The sequence below is a fragment of the Oryzias latipes genome, chromosome 4 (genome assembly GCF_053564925.1).
Source record: "Oryzias latipes strain Hd-rR chromosome 4, Olatipes_Hd-rR_3.1".
Lineage (NCBI taxonomy): Eukaryota > Metazoa > Chordata > Actinopteri > Beloniformes > Adrianichthyidae > Oryzias > Oryzias latipes.
Window position 1 is genome coordinate 18,872,938 of NC_136240.1, and position 22,691 is coordinate 18,895,628.

Here is a 22,691-nt window from a genome sequence, read left to right on the forward strand (position 1 = left end):
TGAAAGGACTATAAAACTTTATGTAGTGCTGCTGTTGTGCTTTAGGAATGCATTTAAATCACGCGTCTGACAATTTTTCACCCCCCTCTCAGTAACAAACACTAGAGGGTAGCAGCCATCTCTGGATTTGGCTCTCTAGCCTCATAGAAATGTTGCTCTGTTTGTTGGCACCCATAACCACAAAATCAGCAAGCAAATGCTGACAATTTCCTTCTCTGATGTTCATGATGGTGTCTGGCATTACTAGTCTTACATTTTTTTTTGTGTGTCCCTCCCCACCAGATATCGGAAAACTTTTTCTTTGACTTGAACTCTGAGCAGACAAAAGCAATGCTGCGCCCACACATTCAAACGGCAGCCATCTCCACGCTGGCACGCTCCGCCATCTTCTCCATCACCTACCCATCCCAGGATGTCTTCTTAGTCATAAAGGTGAAAAATGTCATTTTTTTCAAAACTGTTGTAAATGTTTTTTTTTAATATAAGATATTTTCTAATATTGATGAATAAAATCATAGATTTTTCGAAAGCATCTTTTTTAGATTCATTTATAGGTAAAATTGCTAGTTTATATTTGCAAAGAGGATGCATGAAGAGTTTAGTAGTGTTTTTTATTCAATATCTTCTTTGTAGAGGAAAAAAAAACACCTAGCATTTAAAAACACTTGCAGTAGTTAAATTTAATAGTGAATTATGAAAAATGAAGAATATAGGATGTAATCCTGTTACTCTGGTTATCTCAAATGTGTGGCCGTTTCTATTTACTTTGGAGTTGTAAAGTAAAATTTATCGAAACTCCAGTTTTAAATGCAATATGAAAAATAGAATCATTTTGTATGACTGTGGCTTGTTTGATCATCTTTATGTTGCATAGTCACTTTAAAAAGGGCTTGTTTTCACAGCTGGAAAAGGTACTGCAGCAAGGTGATATAGGAGAATGTGCAGAGCCCTACATGGTCTTTAAGGAGTCAGATGCTGCTAAGGTAAGATTTATTTGAAATTCCTAAAGTGACGGGTAAAAATTAGAAATCAATTGTTTCCAAAGTGTGAGTGTAGCCTTTTTTTTAAAGAAATTCTCTTCCTTTTTAATCACAGCTTGATTAAAGCTATCAGCGCAAAAAACGCTTGCCTCATATTTGGAAAACTTTCTACAGTAATAAATTAAGATAATATTATTGGAATATGTGTGCAGTTTGAGGGTCTAAGGGCAGGGATGCCCAGTTTAGCTTGGTCTGTTTAGTTTAGCCATTACCTATTGAATTCTATGACTTTATGTTCTTTATGATTCATGTTTAGTACACAACTACCGGTATTAAGCCGGGAGATTATTTTTAGTTGTAACATTGGGCTATATAGAAAATATATAAAATTGAATTGAATTGTAACCATTCTACCATGAATATCTGCCCTTTTTTACTCTTAAAAAAGTACATTTTTTATTCAAATAAGATTCACTGTTTTTTTTATATTCTAGAATAAGGAGAAGTTGGAAAAACTTCGCAGCCAATCAGAACAGTTCTGCCAGCGATTGGGCCGCTACAGAATGCCATTTGCGTGGACAGCAATCCATCTAATGAACATCGTGAACAGTGCTGGGAGCCTTGAAAGAGATACAGAGCTGGAGATGAGCCTCTCAGGTTGTACATTCTCTCTAGAAAATAACATTTTCCATAAAGTAGATTTTCATCTCTGGATTTTGATACCAAGTTGCAATGATAAAAAAAAAAATCAGTAATTGTTTGTGTAAAGCATTGATGTAACAGAGACACAGCCTTAATCTCCTAATGACAGCTGAGGGCATAGAGGTGGTATGTCTGGCAATCATGCTTTAGGCTCATGGCCCTGTCAATACGTTACTATACTTTAGCTACCTTATCTAGGAAAACATTCTAAAAGCAAACAGGAAAGAAAGATAAACCTAAACTTTCAGAGACATCTGAGCAAAATATACAATTATATTGATCTTGGCGTGTTATTTTAAGTGTGTCCGCTGTTGTTTGCCTAACTTCTGACCTTGTATAGTTTCTTTGAAGCTGGCCTAACTGGCATCCTGCCTTTTCCAATGGGGTTTAAGCTAAATGCATGTCAAGTGCTTAAGCATGCTTAAGTTGTCTTTTTTTTTGTCTTTATGTAGAGAGAAAAGGCTCGTGGTCAGAACGCAGAAACTCGAGCATCATGGGCAGGCGCTCACTCGAGAGGACCACTAGTGGGGATGAATCCTGTAGTCTTACAGGCTTCAGGCCTGCAACACTCACAATCACCAACTTTTTCAAACAGGTTTGCACATTTACATCCAAATAAACAGTCATATATTTATTTATTTTTTAATTTTTCTTCCCACCAAAAATTACAAATTTAACTTCTTCACATTTGTAGGAGGGGGACAGGCTCAGTGATGAGGATTTATACAAGTTCCTAGCTGATATGAGGAGACCTTCTTCAGTCCTGAGGAGACTCAGACCTATCACAGGTACAAAAATAACTCTGAAGTTAATCCTCTTTTATTTGACATGACTATTATTCTGACCAACTATTTTTGTGTGTGTTTCTGCCTCTCTGTAAACCAACGGTTGTGTCACTCCAGCCCAGTTAAAGTTGGACATTTCACCTGCTCCAGAAAACCCCCATTACTGTTTGACTCCTGACCTCCAGCAGGTTAAACCTTACCCAGACAGCAGGGTGCGCCCCACCCGGGAGATCTTGGAATTCCCTTCCAGGGATGTATATGTGCCAAACACCACATACAGGTACAGAGAAGTTAATTTCTCTTTAAGTTCAATTTTTAAACCTACAACGTATATGTATGTATATCTTTAAAAAGTTTTTAGTTACTTTACAACGATGGCTGTCAGCATGGCCTGTTAATGTTTACCTCATGTTTGCTTGCACACATTGGCAGACAGGAATTGCACACTTTAGTAGATATGGTTTGTGTACTTGATGCAAGTCTGCCTGAATGATTGCTAGTTTGTTCATGGTCATTTAGAGAGACACATATTACCACACAAAGCAGTTCCCTTCTCAGAGACCCTGTTTGTCTGCAGCAACCTAGATGTCTCTCTAGTTGTGGATATCCACATTACGAATTTCCAACAGTAATACCCCAGATGGGCCATAATGAGTCACATTTTACGGAAAAACAAAAAAAGAAAAACCTAATTCCTGGAGTTACATTCATTTTATGGCAAAGACTGTAAACAAAACATGCTATTTTGCTTTGTGTTGTTAACTGTTTATAATTGCTATTATTAATATATTTAATCTGTCAGACCTGCAACACTCTTCAATATTTACATTTTTTGTTATCCTACAAAAGGGAAATGGCCCGTTTGATTGGAGTTAGTGCTATTAAGAGGCAGTCATTATTTTTTATGTGCCATTTTGAAGACGTTTCACAATAAAGTCAGCAAAATAAAAAAATATAGGATAATAATAGGTGTAGTTATGAAATTAAATTGTGGAACGCAACATTTTAAAACAGCATATGCTGCTTTTAAAATTAGGTCTTGGCACTGGATTGTAAAATCATCCAGACCTTTTCCATGAACAATATTATTTATTCATAGAACACTGTGAAACTTTTTTTTGAAACAGGATTTATTCGCATACAAAGTATTTGATCAGAATGACCGGTTGTATACAGGTCAGAGGACACCTAAATGTGCTCTAATAACAACAAAAGTCAATATGACTCATTAAAATTAAACAGCCATGTTATCTTAACAATACCAGCACATATCACATAACAGCATGCACATGTTTTAAATACTTTACAGAATAAAAAAGTAAAAACGTATTGAGAGAAAAGCGATTCATGCATTTCAGATGTTTTCATTTACTGCTATTTTTGTGGAAAATATGGCTGCAGAGGTTTGTTAACTAAACAGTATTTCTTTTCTAATTTTTTATCACTAAAACTGGAGAAAATAAAAGTGCATAATATCAAAAAACCACAAAAGCCACCCCATTTTAAAAGCACCTATAGGATGAGCACAAATTCAAGTGTTGGAATATACCTATTGAACCGTCACACATTGTATAAATCCTGCTGGTAAGCATGCTTTTTGACCATGGAAACATGCAGTACAGTCTAACATCACAAATATACGCATTACATGTCAAAAAATATTAAAAGCTAAACAGATCCATTAGAAGGTGCCTAAACATCTGATTAACCTCTTTTAGCTTTAGGATTATCGCTTCATGCTTTTGTATCGTTCTACAGTGCTGTGGCATTTGGTGGCTTGGAATCAGAATGCCAATGACAATCAATAGGTTCTGTTTGCTGGGGATTGCAAATATTACATAAAATAGTTTCACTGTCGTTGCAACATCCGTTGCATGTCATTGGCTGCGTCGTTGCAACAGTTCTGCAAACCTGACTTGTGACTCTTGGCGTGCTATTGGACAAAATGGTTCTAGGCATTCAACTTTGTGCTTGAGCTAAAATTGGGTTTTTCTGTAATGTACAAATTGAATGCTCTGAAAGCTGTCTTATTGTTGGACATTATTTACTAGTTACCAATAATGCAGCATGAGAATGGATGAACTGTCTTGTTCAGTTGGCCTTATTGGCAGTTATTGCTGGTCGTAAGGTGATTTTGGTCTTCTTGAAGTAATAGGAAGGCCCCGTGCGAGGCCTCCAGTGAACGCCCTTCCTCCGTACGGAGCGTCCTTTTGCCCTCATCCACAAGTACTTTCCATTTAAGTTGGATTCACAGGACATGCTTTGCCACCAGCCACCTAAAGAACAGGGAATAATTGCAATCTCAACTCTCATTTTACATGTAATTATATAGTTTGTCATTTTTGTCTTAGGAACAACATAAACTATGTGTAATGCTAGTGCTTATTTCAGTCCTCATGCTGCACATGATCTAAACTAACTTGTCAGAACAGTACCTGTGTTATTTCGGGCACAGCTGGAGTCGCGCTGGTCGTTGTTAGATCTGTCTTTAGTGGAGAACTTCATGCCATTGAGGTTCGTCATTGCATCCTGCAAATCTCCTGAGAAGTTGCTGACATGGAGGGTGTAGCCAGTGGAGGGACTTCCCACTACAAAGTGATACTCAGCCCAGTGCTTTTCTTCCTTCCAGTCTTCTAGATCAATGCGAAGGATGTAAGGTCGTTGCTGTGTAAGACTGTGTATCTTCTGAAGACCCAGCCAAAAGTCCTCTACAAAAGACAATTTTATTCATGTTATTTAAATACTTTTTTTGTCAATTAAACTCTAACAGGGAATTAAGGGGTTTATCCATGTATCTATTAGCAGGCTCTGACAAAGAATATGGTCTTATAGTAATTCACAGTAAAGCCCTGAGTCATCTATATGGATTATAAGCAAAGTTATAATCAGCTTAGAGAATGTGTGACCAAAATTCAGAGCTGCACCAGTCCTTTCTGATGACAGGACTTATCAAGTGCTACAAGGAAAGCTTCCAAACTGCCTGTTCACACATATGGTGTGGCAAAAGGCGTACAGTTTGGACAACCTTCTAAACTGGAACTCTTAAGTTTATGTAGAATTTTATGAAGAATACTTACTCTCCAAATCTCCAAAGCCTTTCTCATACTTGTCCCACGACTCATCAAAATCCACTGAACCATCCAGCCGACGCTGGATAACGGTTAAACTGCCATCTGTCGAAACATATTGATACAGATACTGATACAGACATTTTGGCACAGTAGCTGGGGAATCAGATTACTTCAGATTTGCTTACCTGAATCTATTTCACAATAAACATAGAAAGGCTCAGATTGGTTCGGTTTGATCATGTAGATTCCACTGTTATCCTCTCCTTTGTTAAACAAATCACTGCAGTCCACTGGGAGATCTGAAAACACACAAAGAAAAGGTAATAACAAAAATGCTCAATTGCTAACGTTTTTTTTATATTAAAAAGTATTATTTAAAAGTACCATTTATTTCCAAGCCGGTTGTGTTTGCTGTCAAATATTCAAAAATGTCAGATGCTGTTTGATCTGGGTCCACTGGCTTATCAACGGTGTCTTGGAAACTGTCAAAACTGAGCTGGAAGGCGAAAGAAAAAAAATTATTAACATAACCCTAAAAAGAGGGTAAATCATGCTAAACATAAAATACTCTTGTGACAGACTAGAGACGTTTGACCAACTCTTGTGCCACAACTACCTTTTCTTCTAAGTGTTTAATCTTGGTGTTCTGGTTGTCCAGCTGATCATGCTGCTCCTTCACAGATTTCAGAAGACTGGTGATTGTTCTCTCTTGAGCATCAATCACTTCCTACAAATTATTACACCACAAGTTAAAAACCCAAACTGCACTTCTGCTGCATTTAGTTTATAAGCTTATGTTAAAAAAATTAAAGAAAAAGCATGAATTTTTAAATATGAATCGTTTATTATGATCATTTGAAACAGTACATTTGTTCAACTTTAAATTACACTGCACACTGCTTATAAAAGAAACTGTTGGTTGATGGTTGTTGCAGTACTTGACTTTTAAAAGTAAAATTTCAGAGAAAGATTTATCAGAGAACCACCACTGTAATTGTTGCATCATTCATTACCTTGAGCGTTGTAATTTCACTGAGCTGGTCTGAAGGGATCATACTCTGCGACAATCCCTTCAGTCTCTCCTCCAGGCTCCCCACTTTCTTCTGTAGCTGCGTACGTTCCTGCAGGATGTTATTAATCTTGGAGTTGATTTCCAGTGATAAGTTTCTGATCTCCTCGTTGTTTGCCTTCAAGAAGCTGGTGGTTTTTTTGAGCTCCTCCTCTTCTTCTTTTATTTCTGACGTGACCACAGAGAGCTGGTAAAAGGAGCGGTCAAAAATGTTGAGCTTCTGGAAGATGTCATTGATTTGGGCTTTGGTCTTGTGGACGAACTCCCGTAAGCTCTGCCCGAGTTGGAGAAGTCCATTAGCTAGCAGGCGCACATCATCCAGCATGGCAAAGCGAGACTTGATCTCAGTGGGGGTTGGTGCTGTGATGAAGGCCTCAGGAGGCAAGGTGGGGACCTGTTGTCTACCCGAATTACCCGAAAAAACGACGGCAGTTGAGCTGACCACCACCAACAAGAGCAAGAACAGCTTCATCGTGACTTTCTTGTCCACTCTCGAATGGGGAACTATTTTCTGATGTCAGTCTTTTCTCTTCTCTGCTTACAAGCTAGTCTCCCTCGCTGTTAAAATGCAGTGAGAGCAGCAGGCTGTCCCTTGTTATATATTGCGCTTTCAGTAAAGGGGGGGGGGGGGGGGATTAGCTGATCATTAAACCCTGCTATGTTTTTAGCTTTGTATCCTACCTCCTCCCAAATCCCCTGTCAAACCCCCCCTCTCTTAAACAAACAAATCACAGTAGTTTGCAAATGACATGCTCTCCCCCCTTCTCTACTAACAATTTAACCCCAATCCCCTCTCCGTACCTCACCCCACCCCACCCTTTCTCCATCTGTGGTGCAGCACTTTAGCTGATCAGCAGAAAAGCCAACAATAGCTATTGCTGTTTTTGATGGATCGTCAGTGCAATCAATCCCAAGTCTTATAGCCCTGTGCAGACTTCACTCTGGTTGATAATGTTGTGTGTAATTAATGCTTGGTTTGATTTAGCATTCTGCTGAATCAGCTCAGTGAGGCGCTCTCCATCTCTTGCTGTCTGTCTCACCTGGTTTTGTGTGGGTCCAAAGAAGGCATAAAATCTGCGAAGGGTTCAGCTTCTGGGCATGAATGATAATGCAAAGTTTGTACAGTATGTACATCACTGTAGTCTTATTCTCCAGTTTGATCACTTTTATCCCAAGTTTGGCAATTGTGGAATTTTTGTCATTACCAGATTCTGAATTGGGAAGAATATAGACACAGAGTTGCAAACAGAGCCCATGGAGTCACTAATGTTATCCCTTATACTTTGGAGTTCCAGTTTTGTAAAGTTCACTTCATCAATATGAAAACTCACTGGAGCAGAGATTTCTTATCTTAGTGTGTTATATTGTTTTTTTTTTAAATACCCCACATTATGAATTAACTTCATAGCGCTGGTAGGTTGAAACAATCATCATAGTGACACTAAATCAGAGCAATTTATTTTGCAATATATTGACTATTAAATAACTGCTGGAATAGCTTCCCATCAAATCTTGAAATAAATGCAATCGGTATAAGAAATAGTGTTGGTAAAAAATGATTACAAAATAAATCATGCTGATTCTGGAATATTTTTATTTACACCATGTGTATTGAGAACAGTCTTAAAAATGTTTTGGGTCAGCTAAATTGTCGGTTGGCTTATACCAGCATTTTGCCTTTATTATTGCACTGGTGTTTCAAAGCAATAGTCTTTGCTGGACCCCTGATATAGTTACTAATAACTGCAGATTATTGCTCCAGGAATTAAAAATGTGCAAAACCAAGATGAGAAAATGAATATTTAACCATGGACAAAAACTAAATGGATATAAAAATGATTTTTTAGTCGATGGTACCAATGAAATTCAGTGTATTTATGCATTTTGTTTTGATTTTAGTTTCTCCGTTACGCATTTAGTTTTGATAAACAGTAATGTTTTTTTAACTCCTATGTCACCTTTCAGCTTAAATTAGTATAACAGCATTAAGTGCCAATCTCCGACTGGAACCGTGTTAGTTAGCATTTTGGTTGGCCTTTCCAGTGTTTACTGATTTACCCAGGTTACATCTGACGGGAAGAGTTAACCAATCATTGTTTCCTCCACTTGTGCTTACATGGATAGTTTGGCTTTTGCCCCCTCTAAAATTATCTTGGGGTCGGTGAACTTTTTCCATGCACCCATTTCAGCTGTGAGGATGTGCTAAATAAAAAGCTACCAGTAGCCATCATGAAAATATTCCCACGCTTTCTTCTCAGTTGTGGTCACATCTGTTGCCTGTGAGTTCATTCCCCACAGAATCAACCACGTCATTGTGGTTTGTTAGCTCATCCCAATCGGTTTCACTCAAACTATCCTAAGATGGTGTCTTTCTTACCAACATTTGTCCTACTGACGGTAATGATGAAGACTTTGATATTTAATAGGTTATTATTTCTTTTGCAACTGCATTATTTATGGCATGATGGAGTTTGCCTGGTTGTGATTCATCAAGTCATTAAAAGAAGGGAGAAAAACTTTTCACAAAGATAACAAGAGTGATTCACTGAATACGGGATTGTCGATTAATCCAAAAATTTGCCACGAATCCCAAAAGCTCCAGACATACTTTTCTTTAAATAAATTACACATATTTATTGTAACTATTTATTTAAACTTTTTATTTGTTGTGTTTTAATTGCAACAAATTACCAGTTTGGAAAGGCCTACAGTAATGGCTTATTTTGTGAGTTTTTCTTTATTGGGGCCCCATGCTTCTATATTACATAAGTCTTACATGAAGAATGTGGTACCCAACTTAATTACCACACAAAGTTATATAACTTTTTCCAGTGGATCAATGTCAGGAATATAAATAAAAGTTTTACCTTCTGTGTATTACTGGAATATATTTGTAAGTGGTAAGTGATCAAGAAGAATCAATATCTTCCTGTACAGTTAGTTATTAGCAGACCAAGCCTCCTGTATTTGCCAATCAGATTTTGACTGACTCATCAGTCCATAGAATGTGACATAACATTGTTAGATAACTGGGGACTACTGCCCTCAAAGATGCTTGGTCTACTTCAAAGAAAGTATCAGTTTGTGGTTTTCTGGTTCAGGATTACCTCAGATTTAAAAGTTATACACTAAATAAGCTGAATAAATACTCTGCTCTGAATAAGATTGGAAAAAAAGTTGTGACAAAATTCTTTTTCTAAGTGTCCTCAATTCAATTGTATGTATATAGCCTAATTTTACAACTCTAATCAAGTCAAACTTTATTTATAAAGCACTTTTCCTATGAAAGCATAACCCAAGTGCTACAACAACAATCATCTCAATGGGCTTCAAACTGGTAGCTTTGTAACAAACATGAATCATAAAAAACAAAGTCATAGAATTCAATAGGAAATGGCTTAACTAAACTAGACAAACTAAACTAAACTGAGCATCCCTGCCCTTATACATATTTTTTTTGCTATATTTTAAACACCTATCCTATAATGAGAGATTTTTCTTTGTCAGGAATCTGCTGTATGTAAACCCCCAGAGCCTCAACTTTGCCAACCGCCAAGGTTCAGCCCGCAACATCACAGTAAAAGTGCAATTTATGAATGGAGAGGATCCAAACAATGCCATGCCGGTACGCTTATCTGTCAGATTTTTTTCACAAAGTTATTTTTGTGAACAAGGAATCAGAAATTGTAATTTTGGCTGTAATGTTACTGCACTTTATTCCTTAGGTTATATTTGGGAAGTCGAGCTGTGCTGATTTCTTTAAGGAGGCCTACACTGCAGTGGTGTACCATAACAGGTGGGTTCTTTGTTGGTCTACATAATAATGACATGCTAATAAGCATGTCATTTATTTATCCTCTAATAATGCATTTTAAATACATTTTAAAAAACTTTATATAGTCATTACTTAATTATTAAGTATTTTTTTCTGTTACTGATAAAAAATACCTTCTGTAACAGAAATCCTTCAGCTCTTAGAATCTTTTTCATTTCTTTTTTTTTTTTTCAAAATTGTTTTTATTAGATTTTAGAACAGCAGTATTAAAGACAAGATAAAAACAATCAAATACACTTTTTTTTCTCCCCCCCCCTTATTGTTGTTATGATTGTTGTTGAGTGGGGGTTTGGATTTTTATAAGCTTTCGCTTCTTCCATTCCCCTTTCAAATCTTATTTTCCAAGTCATGTATTGACTTATATTTTCTTTTTCCAGGTAAATGTTGATTCGATTTGAAAAAAAACTTGTTACTTGATATCACACCCAATGGAACAACAAACAAAAAAAAAAAGAAAGAAAGAATCTTTTTCATTTCTAAAGCAATTTTACACTGTAATTAAAGTAAACAATATAGTATTTCACTAAATAAAGTGAAAAAAGATAGATTAAATTGATAGAAGTACCTGAAGTTCTAAACGAAAATCATAGAGTCTTTATATATTTTTGGTACCCTGCTCAATTTAGTTTTTCTTATTGAATTCCACCCTAGGAAAAGTTACATACGGTGACCCCCCCCCCCCCCCCCCCCAAAACAAAAATTATTTCTTTATCCAGAATGAAAATAGTTGTTCCCAAGAGAAAACGATCTTTGATCCTTCCTAAACAGTTTTAGACACTCTTTTATCCTAAAATCAATCTTAGGCCGAATCAGAATTCTTTCCCTACCCCTCTGGCTTCTCCCTATCCCTCCAGTTGTGGGTTCATCTGGAGGGTTAAGGGTGTCTGAAATAGTTTTTTGAAAGGGAAACCTTAGCGGCAAGAGGGCTCTGTATCCCCGCGCCGTAAGGGGAATTCATGTGGCGCTGTGCCGCGGAGGGGAAAAGCACTTTTCTTCATGTGGTTGTGCTCTGAAGCACAAAAGTTTTTATGTAAAAGTAAGTGATAGCTTTTTGTTTTAGCATGACTTTTCAGTTATAAAACTGGTGTTATGCATTTTCCGAGCGCTGGCACCTACATGCTAACATGGATGACCGGCGACTATTGATGACATCATCGAGTGGGAGTGTCGTCCGATTTAGAAGACACTATTTTTTCTAGAACTCTCTGTTTGGAAGAAGGCGTAGGGGTAGGATAAGAATTCTGATTCGGCCTTCCTTGAGTTTTGTTCTATATTAGACATTCAGTCCAATTTATAATTTGGGTTGCCTAAAGTGTGAATTTTGGTTGTGCTTACTGATCTCTAATTTAACTACAAAGCCGTACTGCTTGATGGATTATTGGAGCATAGTGGTGCTGTAGTCAGGAGCCCTTTGCAGTGATACGTACCGTTCTTCAACTGTTTGTGAATGAGTTGAGTAAAGTTTGACTTATCTGACAGGTTTGTTTTGCTTGATGCGTGTAGTCCGAAAAATACGTTACTTTTTAAAATGAAAAGAATTGTATTTTTCTTTAACTAGAGAACCTTATGTTGCAAATCCTTCTTCAAAGAAAAACAGGATCAAAGGAGTTAAATATTATTTAGCCGGTGTTGGATTTTAGGTTGAGCCTCCTTGATTTAAGAGACATTCTGCATCTGGGTCAGACTGCCATCTAACCACCCAGGTGGGGGTGCTTTAAAAGACTATTCCCACCATGTGTTGGCCTCTTAGAAAAGCAAATCTATTTTGGCTCCTTTCCACTTTTGAAGCATCAGCTCATTTAATGGGAAGCGGCCTGATAGTGCGTTCAGCAGCTTTTTACATTGTGTTTCTTAATTGCTGCAGATCGCCTGACTTTCACGATGAGATCAAGATCAAACTGCCTGCCTCTTTGTCAGACCACCACCACATTCTCTTCACCTTTTACCACGTCAGCTGTCAGCAGAAGCAGAACACACCACTGGAGACCCCAGTGGGATACACGGTGGGTGAAATACTCTCTGGGAGGGCATGAGAACTACTTGTGCAGCTCTTTGTTTATATAAAATGTTTTAATTTAAGCACTAAAATAAAATAAAAACACTTAATGACAAACAGAAAAACGGTTGCTGATGTTTCCTTTTCTTCTCTTGTAGTGGATACCCATGCTGCAGAATGGACGCCTGAGGACGGGACACTTCTGCTTGCCTGTATCACTGGAGAAGCCACCACAGTCATACTCTGTTCTCTCTCCAGATGTAATAACCAACTAGCAAATCTTTTACAGAAATGCCCTAGTAAAAAATTTAAATAATCCTCAAAATGACGTCCCGTTATATCCTTTGTTTGCCTTCATAAAGCCAAGAGTTAAATGAAATTTCTTTCTTAAGTTTGGTCTAAATTCCTGTGAATGGGGCTTGAGATGGTTCACAAAAGAACATATTTATTTACCAAAACTAGTATTTTTTCTGATCCCTCTCAGTCGCAGACAGACACAGTCCAGGTTTACTGGAGTTTTGTTGCATTTCAGGTTCCTCTGCCGGGGATGAAGTGGGTCGACAATCATCGAGGTGTATTCAATGTACAGGTGGTGGCTGTTTCAACCATCCACACACAGGTAACGAGATTACAATGGACACTTTGAAAGTAGTCTTCCTTATTTGTATTTTGATTCTTAGTTTTCTCAGATGGTTTCATTCTTTTTCACTAAAGTCATCATTTTTCTACCTAAAATTTGTAAGATGATGATTAGAAATGAAACAAAAAAAGTACAATGCAATTATCTTCATAAACAGACAACTATGTAAATGTTTTTAATTCAAAGTTATCAAAATTCTTCCTCTCATTTTGTATGTAATTCTTTCTCAACAGTTTCTTTTTGGATAAATCTTAACTCACTGGTTATGAGGGTTACTCCATCTTTGTATTTGTTTGGGGGTGGAAGGCTTGACTGTGACTAATGGGCCCATAAATCACTCCTCCTGGCTGAGATTAGATTTGTTGGATCCTTTTTTGTTCTTGTGGAAATATTTGCTGTGCGGTGAGCTTCTTGCAGGCAAATACAATCGAGAAGATCTGTGTTTACTTCTGATTTTGGACTTCTAATGCTCTTTGCTACTCTCTGAATGTTTCCTTGTTGGTGTTTTTTAAGCATCTTCTCTTTTTTTCTTATTTTACCTTACCTTTTCACTTGTTTTCACTGTTCAGTACCACAGTTTACATCACTGACTTGCGAAAGTTTGTTTTGGAAACTCATTCACTTTTACATCTCTTTCCTCACCCCATCCTCTAAATGCCCCTCCCTCTCAGGATCAGTACCTGGATAAATTTTTTGCCTTGGTCCACGCCCTGGATGAGCACATGTTTCCAGTCAGAATAGGAGACATGCGCATCATGGAGAATAGCCTGGAGGCTGAGCTCAAGTCCAGCATTGCAGCTCTCAATTCTTCCCAGCTGGAACCAGTGGTTCGATTCCTTCACCTGCTACTCGACAAGTTGGTGCTGCTTGTGGTTCGACCGCCAGTCATTGCTGGGCAGATTGGTAGGATTCTGGACTGTATAAACTGAAAAGACCCTTTAAATATTTTGGATCAGATTTGGTGTTTGTGCAGAAAAATTTGAAGCACATTTTGTCTTTAAAAATGTCACTTTTTTTTATTTGATTTTTTTTATTTGAAATGGGTTATATATATACATCCATACAATGACGTATCAAACTTAGGATAATTAGACATAAAATTAAATATTGCTTGAAAGGGAGTGGAAGGAAGCAAACTTATATAATCCCACCCCTGTTCTACCGCAACCATTTTATTACATGATTTATCATTATCCGGTTCCTAGCTTTTATTAGAAAGAATTAAGAATCCTTAGATATCAATAAAGCACATGACAAAGAGGAATTACTTAAATTATTATGTAAAAAAGAACTATTTTAGAAATCAACATGGCAAATGCGGTCCATGAAAGGATACAACGCAGCTTGGATATCATCAAGAACCTTTTTAAGGTCTTGGTAGTCACCTGTTGCATAGTTTTTCTTAGAGGCCATGGTCAGCTCTCTTTTTTTAGAGAAAATCAACTTTTAGGTCACTTGAAGATAATTGTTTAGCCGCCGTGAGCCACACGCGTGCGTGCCGTAACCCGGAACCGGAAAAACTTTCAATGTATTGATTACACAGGGCAGAGTTGATGCTCTAGTGAAGAAACCTCCTGTGTGTCTTAAGTGAATTTAGGTCAAGCATCCTTTGAAGTCATGGCGTCTATAGTCAACCGGCTTCACAAGTGCCTGGACACCAGCCAGGACATGCACGGCCGCAACAGCCTGCTGTCTTCCTACATCCACTACGTCTTTCGCCTCCCCAGCACAGACCCAAGCTCAGCTTCGCCAGGTAAATCACAGAATATGCAGGTCTCATTTATTTATTTTACATTTTTCCATACTTGCATGTCCATTTTTGCTCTTCTGATGTCCTCTTTTGATTTTTCTTTCAGCTTACCCTAACTGTTTTTTAAACTTGCCTGCAATAATTTCCTTGCTCTTATTTATTTTTTTGTCTTGCAATTTATTTATTTTTTTTCCTCTCACACCCGTTTTGTCTTCTGCCTGACCAACACAGATCCCAACTCATCCCTCACAGGTAGATATCCACCACTGTTGTAGTCCATGTTAAGACACTTTATCATTTTTAGACAAAACGTTCCACACCACCTTTTTGTGTAAGTTCAACGTTAGAAACCTTGTGTTGTCTGCAAGTGTAGACCTGCTCCATTTGCAGCTAGTTACGTGCAACAAAAAAATACCATAATTCACTGAAAGATTGTTCATTCCACACTGCATTACTCGGCATGTACTTGTCCATATATGGTAACTTTTGGTGCAACTTACTCTTAGTACACTAGTCCTATGAAAATTGCCTAATCCTGTAATACTGGCTACAGGAAATAACCGCTGCTCTTCAAACTAAAGTTTGGGCAATTGATGTTATACTAACTGATTCTGAAGCTGAGTAAAGCAGCTTTGCGCCAATATGCAATACTTAAGGACAGTTGTCTCCAACCTTTTTCAGGCTACGGATCGGTTTTACATCAGGCGATATTTTCGCGGACTGGTCCGAACAGACCTGAAGTTTGCGTTTAATATTTTTAAGCATCCGGTCCCTGAAAAAACTATTTTTCCAAGTTGAAAAGCCACTACAAGAAATTTAGTTTAAACAAATCTGAAAACATTAGTAGATTTTTCTTTCTTTACAGATGACAAAGATTTTATGAAGCAAAGTTGTTGATTTGTAGAAGTTGTAAATGATTCAATAAAAGCAGCATTACACTTTTTTTTCATAGAATACCATTATAACACTAAGAAGTCAACCCAAACTCGGATCATCTTTCAGAGCAAAAAGATTTATCATATTTTGTTTTTACATACATCCTGAGGAACATTTTCTGTGCTAAATTTTCTGAACAGATGCCTGCCTAATTAACCCTTGCTGTAGGAAAATTCATAAATGTCCTTTTTTAAAAGTTTTAAATCAGAAACAACTTTATTTTATTGAATTTTTTTGTCTGTAATATTCTTGTGGTTGGCTTAAACTCTGTGATGAAGATTTTCCGTTTTGCGTCAAAGTGGATGTTAACAACCGGACGCTAACTTCAGCTACGTCCAACCGTTAAGCTGTGATGAACAAATAAACCAAAATAAAATAATGCAACCAGCGTAAAACTGTTTTTGACTGGTCTGACTTTTCTAAATATAATAAAAATACATGCATCCACCGTGTCTGCAACTTCATTATCTGCACGTGAAACATTCAAAAGTTAGTCGCTCCATACTAGGCAGAGCGAGCAGCTTCTGGTATTTGGAGGAAGACTCCTGGTTTCGTCTGTAAATAGTAGCTTTATGTTCTTTGGATTGAAGGCTTCGGTTTCCTCACTGACTCGCTTCTCCCCGAAGAAACTTTCCAAATAATTTTATTGTTTGGTTTTTGTAAGCTTTTAAGTGTTGAGCAGTTTTGGGTTCAAGCCAACTACCCAAGGGGCTTCTCGTACAGGCAGCTGCTTACACTCACATGATGTGTCAAGACAGACAGATATGGTCAGGAAATAAACAAAACAGAAATAATCAACGTTAATGAATGCTTTTTTTTTTTTTCTGTCTGTGGCCCGGTACCAAGTGACCCATGGACCGGTACCGGTGTGCAGCCCGGGGGTTGGTGACCACTGAGAATCTGTTGGATATGTACATTAATTGCATAAATGGTTCAGACTTATGGTTGTTCATAGAGTGTCAACACTTAAAGGGTTAAAGAGAAGTAGAAGCCCTGCTTTAATATACATATCTTATATTTTCCTAACGGTTAAACTCTTGTTTTGCTTTACTAATTAAACAATACCATAACCTTATCCTTTTTTTCCAACCTGTCATTTAAAAACATATGATTATCAATACATTTTTGGCTGCACAAGCTTATCCAAAATCCAATCACTTCCTGACCCATTTATTCTTTTTGTCTTTCTTTTGGGGTCTCCCAGGACCCGGAGGCTTAGGAGGTTCAGTGCACTATGCCACCATGGCCCGCTCAGCTATCAGACCAGCAAGCCTCAACCTCAACCGCTCCCGTAGCCTTAGCAACAGTAACCCAGACATATCTGGGACGCCAACGTCTCCTGACGATGAGGTTCGCTCCATCATTGGCAGCAAGGTAAGGTTGTCACACATAATTTCCGAATTGATCCATCTCAATGGGCAATGGGCCAAGCATATCTATAAAGGAAGCTCTACACGTTACCCCTAGAGAGACAGTACCTCAAGCAAGTGTTATGTATAGCTCAGTTGCCTACAAATAGAAAAAATTGTATTTGTAATAAAAAGTAGCTAGTTTTTGGTAGATTAAAATGCAGCTTTTTTTTTTACTCTGTCTCACATCAGAAATCTGCAGTGTCATAACTGACCATTTAGTGTTGCTTCAAGTTATACGGAGGAGACAGACAAAAAAAATCAGTTTCAGCAATTTTCACAATTCATATTCATGTCCTATAGGCTCCGTGCACGTAGTCTATTCTACACTGAAGTTATTAAGCAGCTAGCTTTTACTGATACTGATGTATTTTATTAAGACTCAAGAAAAAAACTTGCGCCAAATCCATATTTCTTAACCTACATAAATGAAGGGGCCTCTGCGTGCACTGTAACCCAGTGGAGTTTTATCGACATGTAAACTGTATAACCAACGCGTAAACACAAGTTTGAACATCTTATCTGTCTAACCGGCGTAACCTCAACCTGTCACTCACATATACATGCAAAAAAAAGGGGGTTGTGAAAAGATATAGTATCCTTTTCCTTCTCATCTGTTCTAAAAATGCCAAAAGGTTGAACAGCAGCTTACATTCACTCTGTTAGCGTTTTTTACTCCTCTTTATTCCATTTTTTATTTAACAGTTGTCATGTATTGAGTTTTGTATGTTCTGTGGTTTCTCTCTGTCAACATTTTCTTGACTCGGAAAGCACATGAGCACTGACTGACTGACTGATCTCATGTACCTTTCTGATCTAATGGTCTTGCTGTGCTTGTATATGTAATATGTTGGATGCAGCCCTATTTTGATGAATGATCCCTACTCTAATAAAACTTCTTCTTTTTCTTTGAGCTAGGGTAAGTTATTTTATCTACAAAGAAAAGGCAGGAATAGACAGAATCTTTGTTTTACTCCTCTGTTCTGATCGTTTGGATCTTCATTTACTGACGGCTAATCTTCCAGCACTCATGAACTATGAACCACTTTAACTTGTCATTATTCCTTCCTTCCTTCCCCCGTGCTGCTCGCTTGTTCCCTTGCCTCCTGCCTGCCTCGTGTCCTTTGACCTTGGCACGCCTAGGGCTTAGACCGCTCCAACTCGTGGGTGCACACCATGGGCTGTAGTGCTCCCTGGGGATCCAGCCCCGGGTCCGCTCCAGAAACCATGCAGGTGGTTTATGAATGCCCTGTCCTCCACTTTGCCTCACTACAGCAACAACCCTACTCACACTAAAGGAATTCTGGAATATTTGGAGTTTTGGTTTATTTGTGTGCTTTGTCAGAGGAACAAAATTTGTCATATACCTCCTATTTTAGTTTTTTATATATGTGTATATATATCTCAGTTGATTTTTTTTTTTTCAATTTATCATTCCTCGACCTCTCTTTCATATATTCAACCGGTTGTAAAGCTGCTCACTCCGGTCACATAACTCTGGCTGCTGACCTTGTTTTAGATGGATCAATGTACTTTATTGATCCTAAAGCGAGGAAAATCTGGACATTTTACCACACTGTGCTAAACTTCATTTCTGAACCACGCACAGTATTTTAACACAAAGACATAAAAGACCAAAACAGAAGAATATTACAGCATTTTTGCTAATTGAAAACAGTCACAACCCTCCCATGGCTTGGCACATGGGAGTCACAGCCGCCTCCATGACCCCTTCACCACCACCTCCCACTGTCATTTATGGCCTTGTTTGCTGGCAGCATTAGCATAACTCTTTAGTGATTGCATAACAAGTGCACAGCTCTAGATCAACATGCCAATTCAATATGGACGGAAGTTTTGTTAAGACTCAAATTTACACAATATTCTCATGAACACACAGCTTAATAGTTATACCAATTTTTACAAAATTCTTTTTATTGTATGGCTTAGTTAAAACTACAGATAATCATTTAGAAGTTAGTGACTACTTGTTTTTAGTTATAAGTCCATTGTAAGACTTAGGCAATGAGTCCATTAATTCAGTACTGAGCCTTAGGGGTGCAATTAGTTATGTGCTGGCAGCATTGATCAGAAATTTAGAAAAATTCTAAAGTGGAACATTTAGAGCTGTGCACATGCAACCCAATGACCTGAGATGTGTTTAATGTCCTGCAACAATAAGGCTCTAAAAATTTCACATATTTGCCCTCTTTGGGGATCTAATCTAACACCTCTCTTTTTCTCAGAACCCAACCAAAGATGTTTTTAGATGAACTGTTTTTTTTTTCATTGAGTGCCCAGATTTATTTGTGATTAGTTTGGTTTTCTTTTTTGTTTATGTTAGCTCTTCCCTTCATTTCAAGATTAAAGCAGTCACTGCTAAATATGAAACGTTGACATAATCTTTCTGTGTTTGCATGTCACAGAAGCATGAAACGGAGAAAAAGAGTAGTGTTAGTAATCATTTCTATTCGCTGAGTCTATTCTTTCTCTTGTTTCTATCATTTCCTGTTTCTTCCTCATTGTTTTCCTGCATGTTTTTTTTCACTGGGTGTGAATGTGCATCAAAATCTTTTACTTACAACTCCACACAGTCACGTCTTCTGTCATTTTTTGCTGTTATAGTTGCTAGACTTTGTTTATTTAAACACAAATTAAGATCACAGTAGCAAAATGTCACTTAGATGATAGATAATCATAGATTATTACCTGTCTGCCACTAGTAGTCATTTCTGAGACTGGATGTTAAGCTTTTGCTGAACTCTCTCCACCTCCAAGAAGATGGACGGGTCCATCCTTTATGGATGCAATGTCAATCAGCTGACACGGTCCTGGGTCCAGCCATTTGTATATACAGCTTTCTAAAGGGCCACCCACGCCACCAAAGCAATGACTGCAATATCAGCATCCACACTATTGAAGTATAGTGTTATGTCAAAGTTGATGCCTAGCAGGGGAGCTGTTCAGTGGATTTATTTTACAGAAAGAAAAAAAGGTGTAATCAATAGATTTTAACATGATTGTCTTCAAAGGCTTAAACTAAAAACCCAACCACACTAGTAAACTTTAGCCTCGTATTTTGACATTTTTTACATTATTCATGATTATGAATTAGATTGCAGGACATGATTAAAGATACACTTCAAAGGGAAAGATCTAAATATAAACAATAGGTATGCACATTTAATCAAACACATTTAAGTTTGAATAGTTTGTGAGGTTTCGGTGAAACCTAACACCTTTCATTTCAGATTAAAGCTTTTTCTCATTGCCAATTAGTTAATTGTGTTGAACTTGCCATAAACAAAACATAAAAAGGAAGCACTTAACTAAAATTAAAGTATTGTGTGTATTGTGGACTAAAAATATTAATTGAAACCTTGGAAATGTATCATTTTTAAACATTTTATAACAATCATGCATCATCAGTGAACTTGGATGTAGTGTTATTGGTTTAGCATCTGGAAGTGATCACTTGCACTATTCTACTCAAATAACTACTGACAAAAACATTTGACTTTCAGGACAAAATATGGAAAAGTGTCTTTGCAACAGTCAACCTTTTTTCAAGAACACCAGTTATTGCTTGAAAACAATCTCCTCGTACTGTTCTCAAGTTAATGGCTGAAGCGTTACAATCCACCAAAACCAGAACTTTAAGAGGTTGGTTCTTTGTTCAGACACCTGATGTGGTTTCTGTTCTGTTACTAGTGAATTGTATTGTAAAATAGGTCCAGACACATTGAACATGTTTATTTGAAAGTCTAGAAAAAAAAAATACAAATACGATAAACTGTAACGGCTTCTTTGCTTATAAAGTGATCCCCAAATTTTAAATCTGAAATTAACCTCTTGGGATTTTCATATGTGGATGTATTTGCAGTTATTGTTGTTGGTGTGGGAGCCATTTGTGTTTTGTAGTATGGGCGCAAAAACAAAGATTTTGTGGTCCTGTCCTGTGTCTAAAGTGTTTGATGTCTCCATGTATGAAGAGTATGTGCAGCAGATCACAAAAGGTTTTATGCATGTGTGTTGGGTGTGTGTGCGCCCCAGCACATGCCGTTGCCTTTGTGCTGCGGAAAGCTCCCACACCCCAGTTGCTTCTCCACTAACCTTGCTGTCACCGTTCCATTCATCCCACCCATAGGCCATGGAGCGCTGTGGCAATCGCATGTCTTCGCACACTGAGAGCGCCAGTTTCTTGCAAACTTTAACAGGACGGTTGCCCACAAAAAAGGTAGAGCCACTTGCACTGGGGGGGCGGGGGAGGAGCCACGCCCCCCACTCTTTCATACACCTCCTCACCTCTCCTGTCTGTGGAAGTGTTCCTCTGGATTGGTTGATGTCTTGTTTGTGTTGTCCTGTTGAATGCTTTGTCTTTATTACACTTTTAATTTCTAATTTCCGAAAAGATGCTCATGAATCGATGCTTAATTGAACTGCAACCATACTGTCTGGGAAGTCTTCATTTTATGCAAACCACTTTTAAGCTTTTAATTAACTTTAATCCTACAAGAAATATTGACCCCGTAATTATATTGAGGGGCTGATACCTCAATTCAGCTTAAATTAGACTGGGTTTGTTTACTCTGCATGGCTAAAAATACAGTGGTCCCTCGTTTATCGCAGGAGTAACACACAATAGGTGAAATCCACAAAGTAGTAGCTAACTTTATTTATTTTTTTACAATTATTATACATGTTTTAGGGGTTACTCCACACTAGTCGAGGATTTTTTTTTCAGAAATACACAAACATTTTTACACTTTTCTTGTTTAAACTCTCAAAGTTCAAATCTTCATAGAAAAAGAACTCCACTATTACAGAATGAAAGCAAAGATCTGCATGCAATCGGAGATTTATATAGATTTCGCAAGCTGAACACTTTCTGTACAGGAGACAAGGCACAGAGGAGACCGGTTGACAGTAGTTCACAGCCAATCAGGACGCAGAACAAAAAACAAAAAGCATCAAAAAACATCTGCGAGACTGCGATATAGTGGGGGACCGTTGTGCATGGTAGACCACCCATACTTCTCTGTGTATTTTAAAGTTTAAAGCTGCTTTACTCACAGTCAAATCCATACCTTTATGGAAGACTTCTCAGATTATGCTGATTAACTCCGTTCATAGTTGAATTTTGTTTATTTTTGCACATTTTGAGGACATGAGGTAAATGATTGTTGCCATTCCATTTTGGAAATTTAAAAAGCATTTGTGCTGCATAAGTTCTAATTTGCATGATACTAAGAATGCATCTTTTCATAAAAAAGAAATATGTTGCTAACAAGTAAGACTTTATTTATTTCTATTTTTGGTATTCCTCCATTAAGAAACCACTAACATGACCTTTCCTTCAGTGATGTTTATTTCCAGTGTTTGGTGAGCAGGAGCCTTGTTAAACTGTTTTCATGTAGGGATTGTAGTGTTGACAATTGCTGCTAAAACTCTGGGGTTTTTTCTCCAGGTTGATATGTTTTCAAATGTTTTCTTGAGCAACAATCCCCTTTTCAGCCAA

General features: G+C 37.6%; 2 protein-coding genes across 38 annotated transcripts in view; one reads left to right on the plus strand and one right to left on the minus strand.

Annotated features, from left to right (window-relative positions):
• Positions 1-22,691, plus strand: part of dock7 (dedicator of cytokinesis 7) — a 44,209-nt gene that overhangs the window by 8,320 nt on the left and 13,198 nt on the right. For 11 of the 37 annotated variants that reach the window (XR_013655544.1, XM_078945971.1, XM_020702464.3 and 8 more), the window contains exons 9-25: positions 283-432; positions 903-983; positions 1,475-1,637; positions 2,135-2,277; positions 2,377-2,470; positions 2,585-2,747; positions 10,115-10,232; positions 10,333-10,403; positions 12,307-12,445; positions 12,597-12,698; positions 12,971-13,057; positions 13,750-13,981; positions 14,667-14,831; positions 15,060-15,080; positions 16,969-17,138; positions 18,317-18,406; positions 21,321-21,410. Coding sequence is in view for 36 of the 37 variants with exons in the window: in XM_078945971.1 (XP_078802097.1) it covers positions 283-432; positions 903-983; positions 1,475-1,637; positions 2,135-2,277; positions 2,377-2,470; positions 2,585-2,747; positions 10,115-10,232; positions 10,333-10,403; positions 12,307-12,445; positions 12,597-12,698; positions 12,971-13,057; positions 13,750-13,981; positions 14,667-14,831; positions 15,060-15,080; positions 16,969-17,138; positions 18,317-18,406; positions 21,321-21,410 (2,079 nt within the window). In the remaining variant the exon portion in view is untranslated. The remainder of the gene's footprint in view (positions 1-282; positions 433-902; positions 984-1,474; positions 1,638-2,134; positions 2,278-2,376; positions 2,471-2,584; positions 2,748-10,114; positions 10,233-10,332; positions 10,404-12,306; positions 12,446-12,596; positions 12,699-12,970; positions 13,058-13,749; positions 13,982-14,666; positions 14,832-15,059; positions 15,081-16,968; positions 17,139-18,316; positions 18,407-21,320; positions 21,411-22,691) is intronic. The other 26 variants (XM_078945986.1, XM_078945987.1, XM_078945989.1 and 23 more) reach the window with 5 other exon arrangements.
• On the minus strand, positions 3,845-7,189 carry angptl3 (angiopoietin-like 3). The gene is made up of 7 exons (XM_011474132.4): positions 6,552-7,189; positions 6,155-6,265; positions 5,923-6,034; positions 5,724-5,837; positions 5,545-5,640; positions 4,903-5,175; positions 3,845-4,743 (listed from the first exon to the last, which is right to left on the minus strand). The coding sequence occupies exons 1-7, from the start codon at positions 7,077-7,079 to the stop codon at positions 4,559-4,561; spliced, it is 1,419 nt and encodes a 472-aa protein (XP_011472434.1). The 5' UTR covers positions 7,080-7,189; the 3' UTR covers positions 3,845-4,558.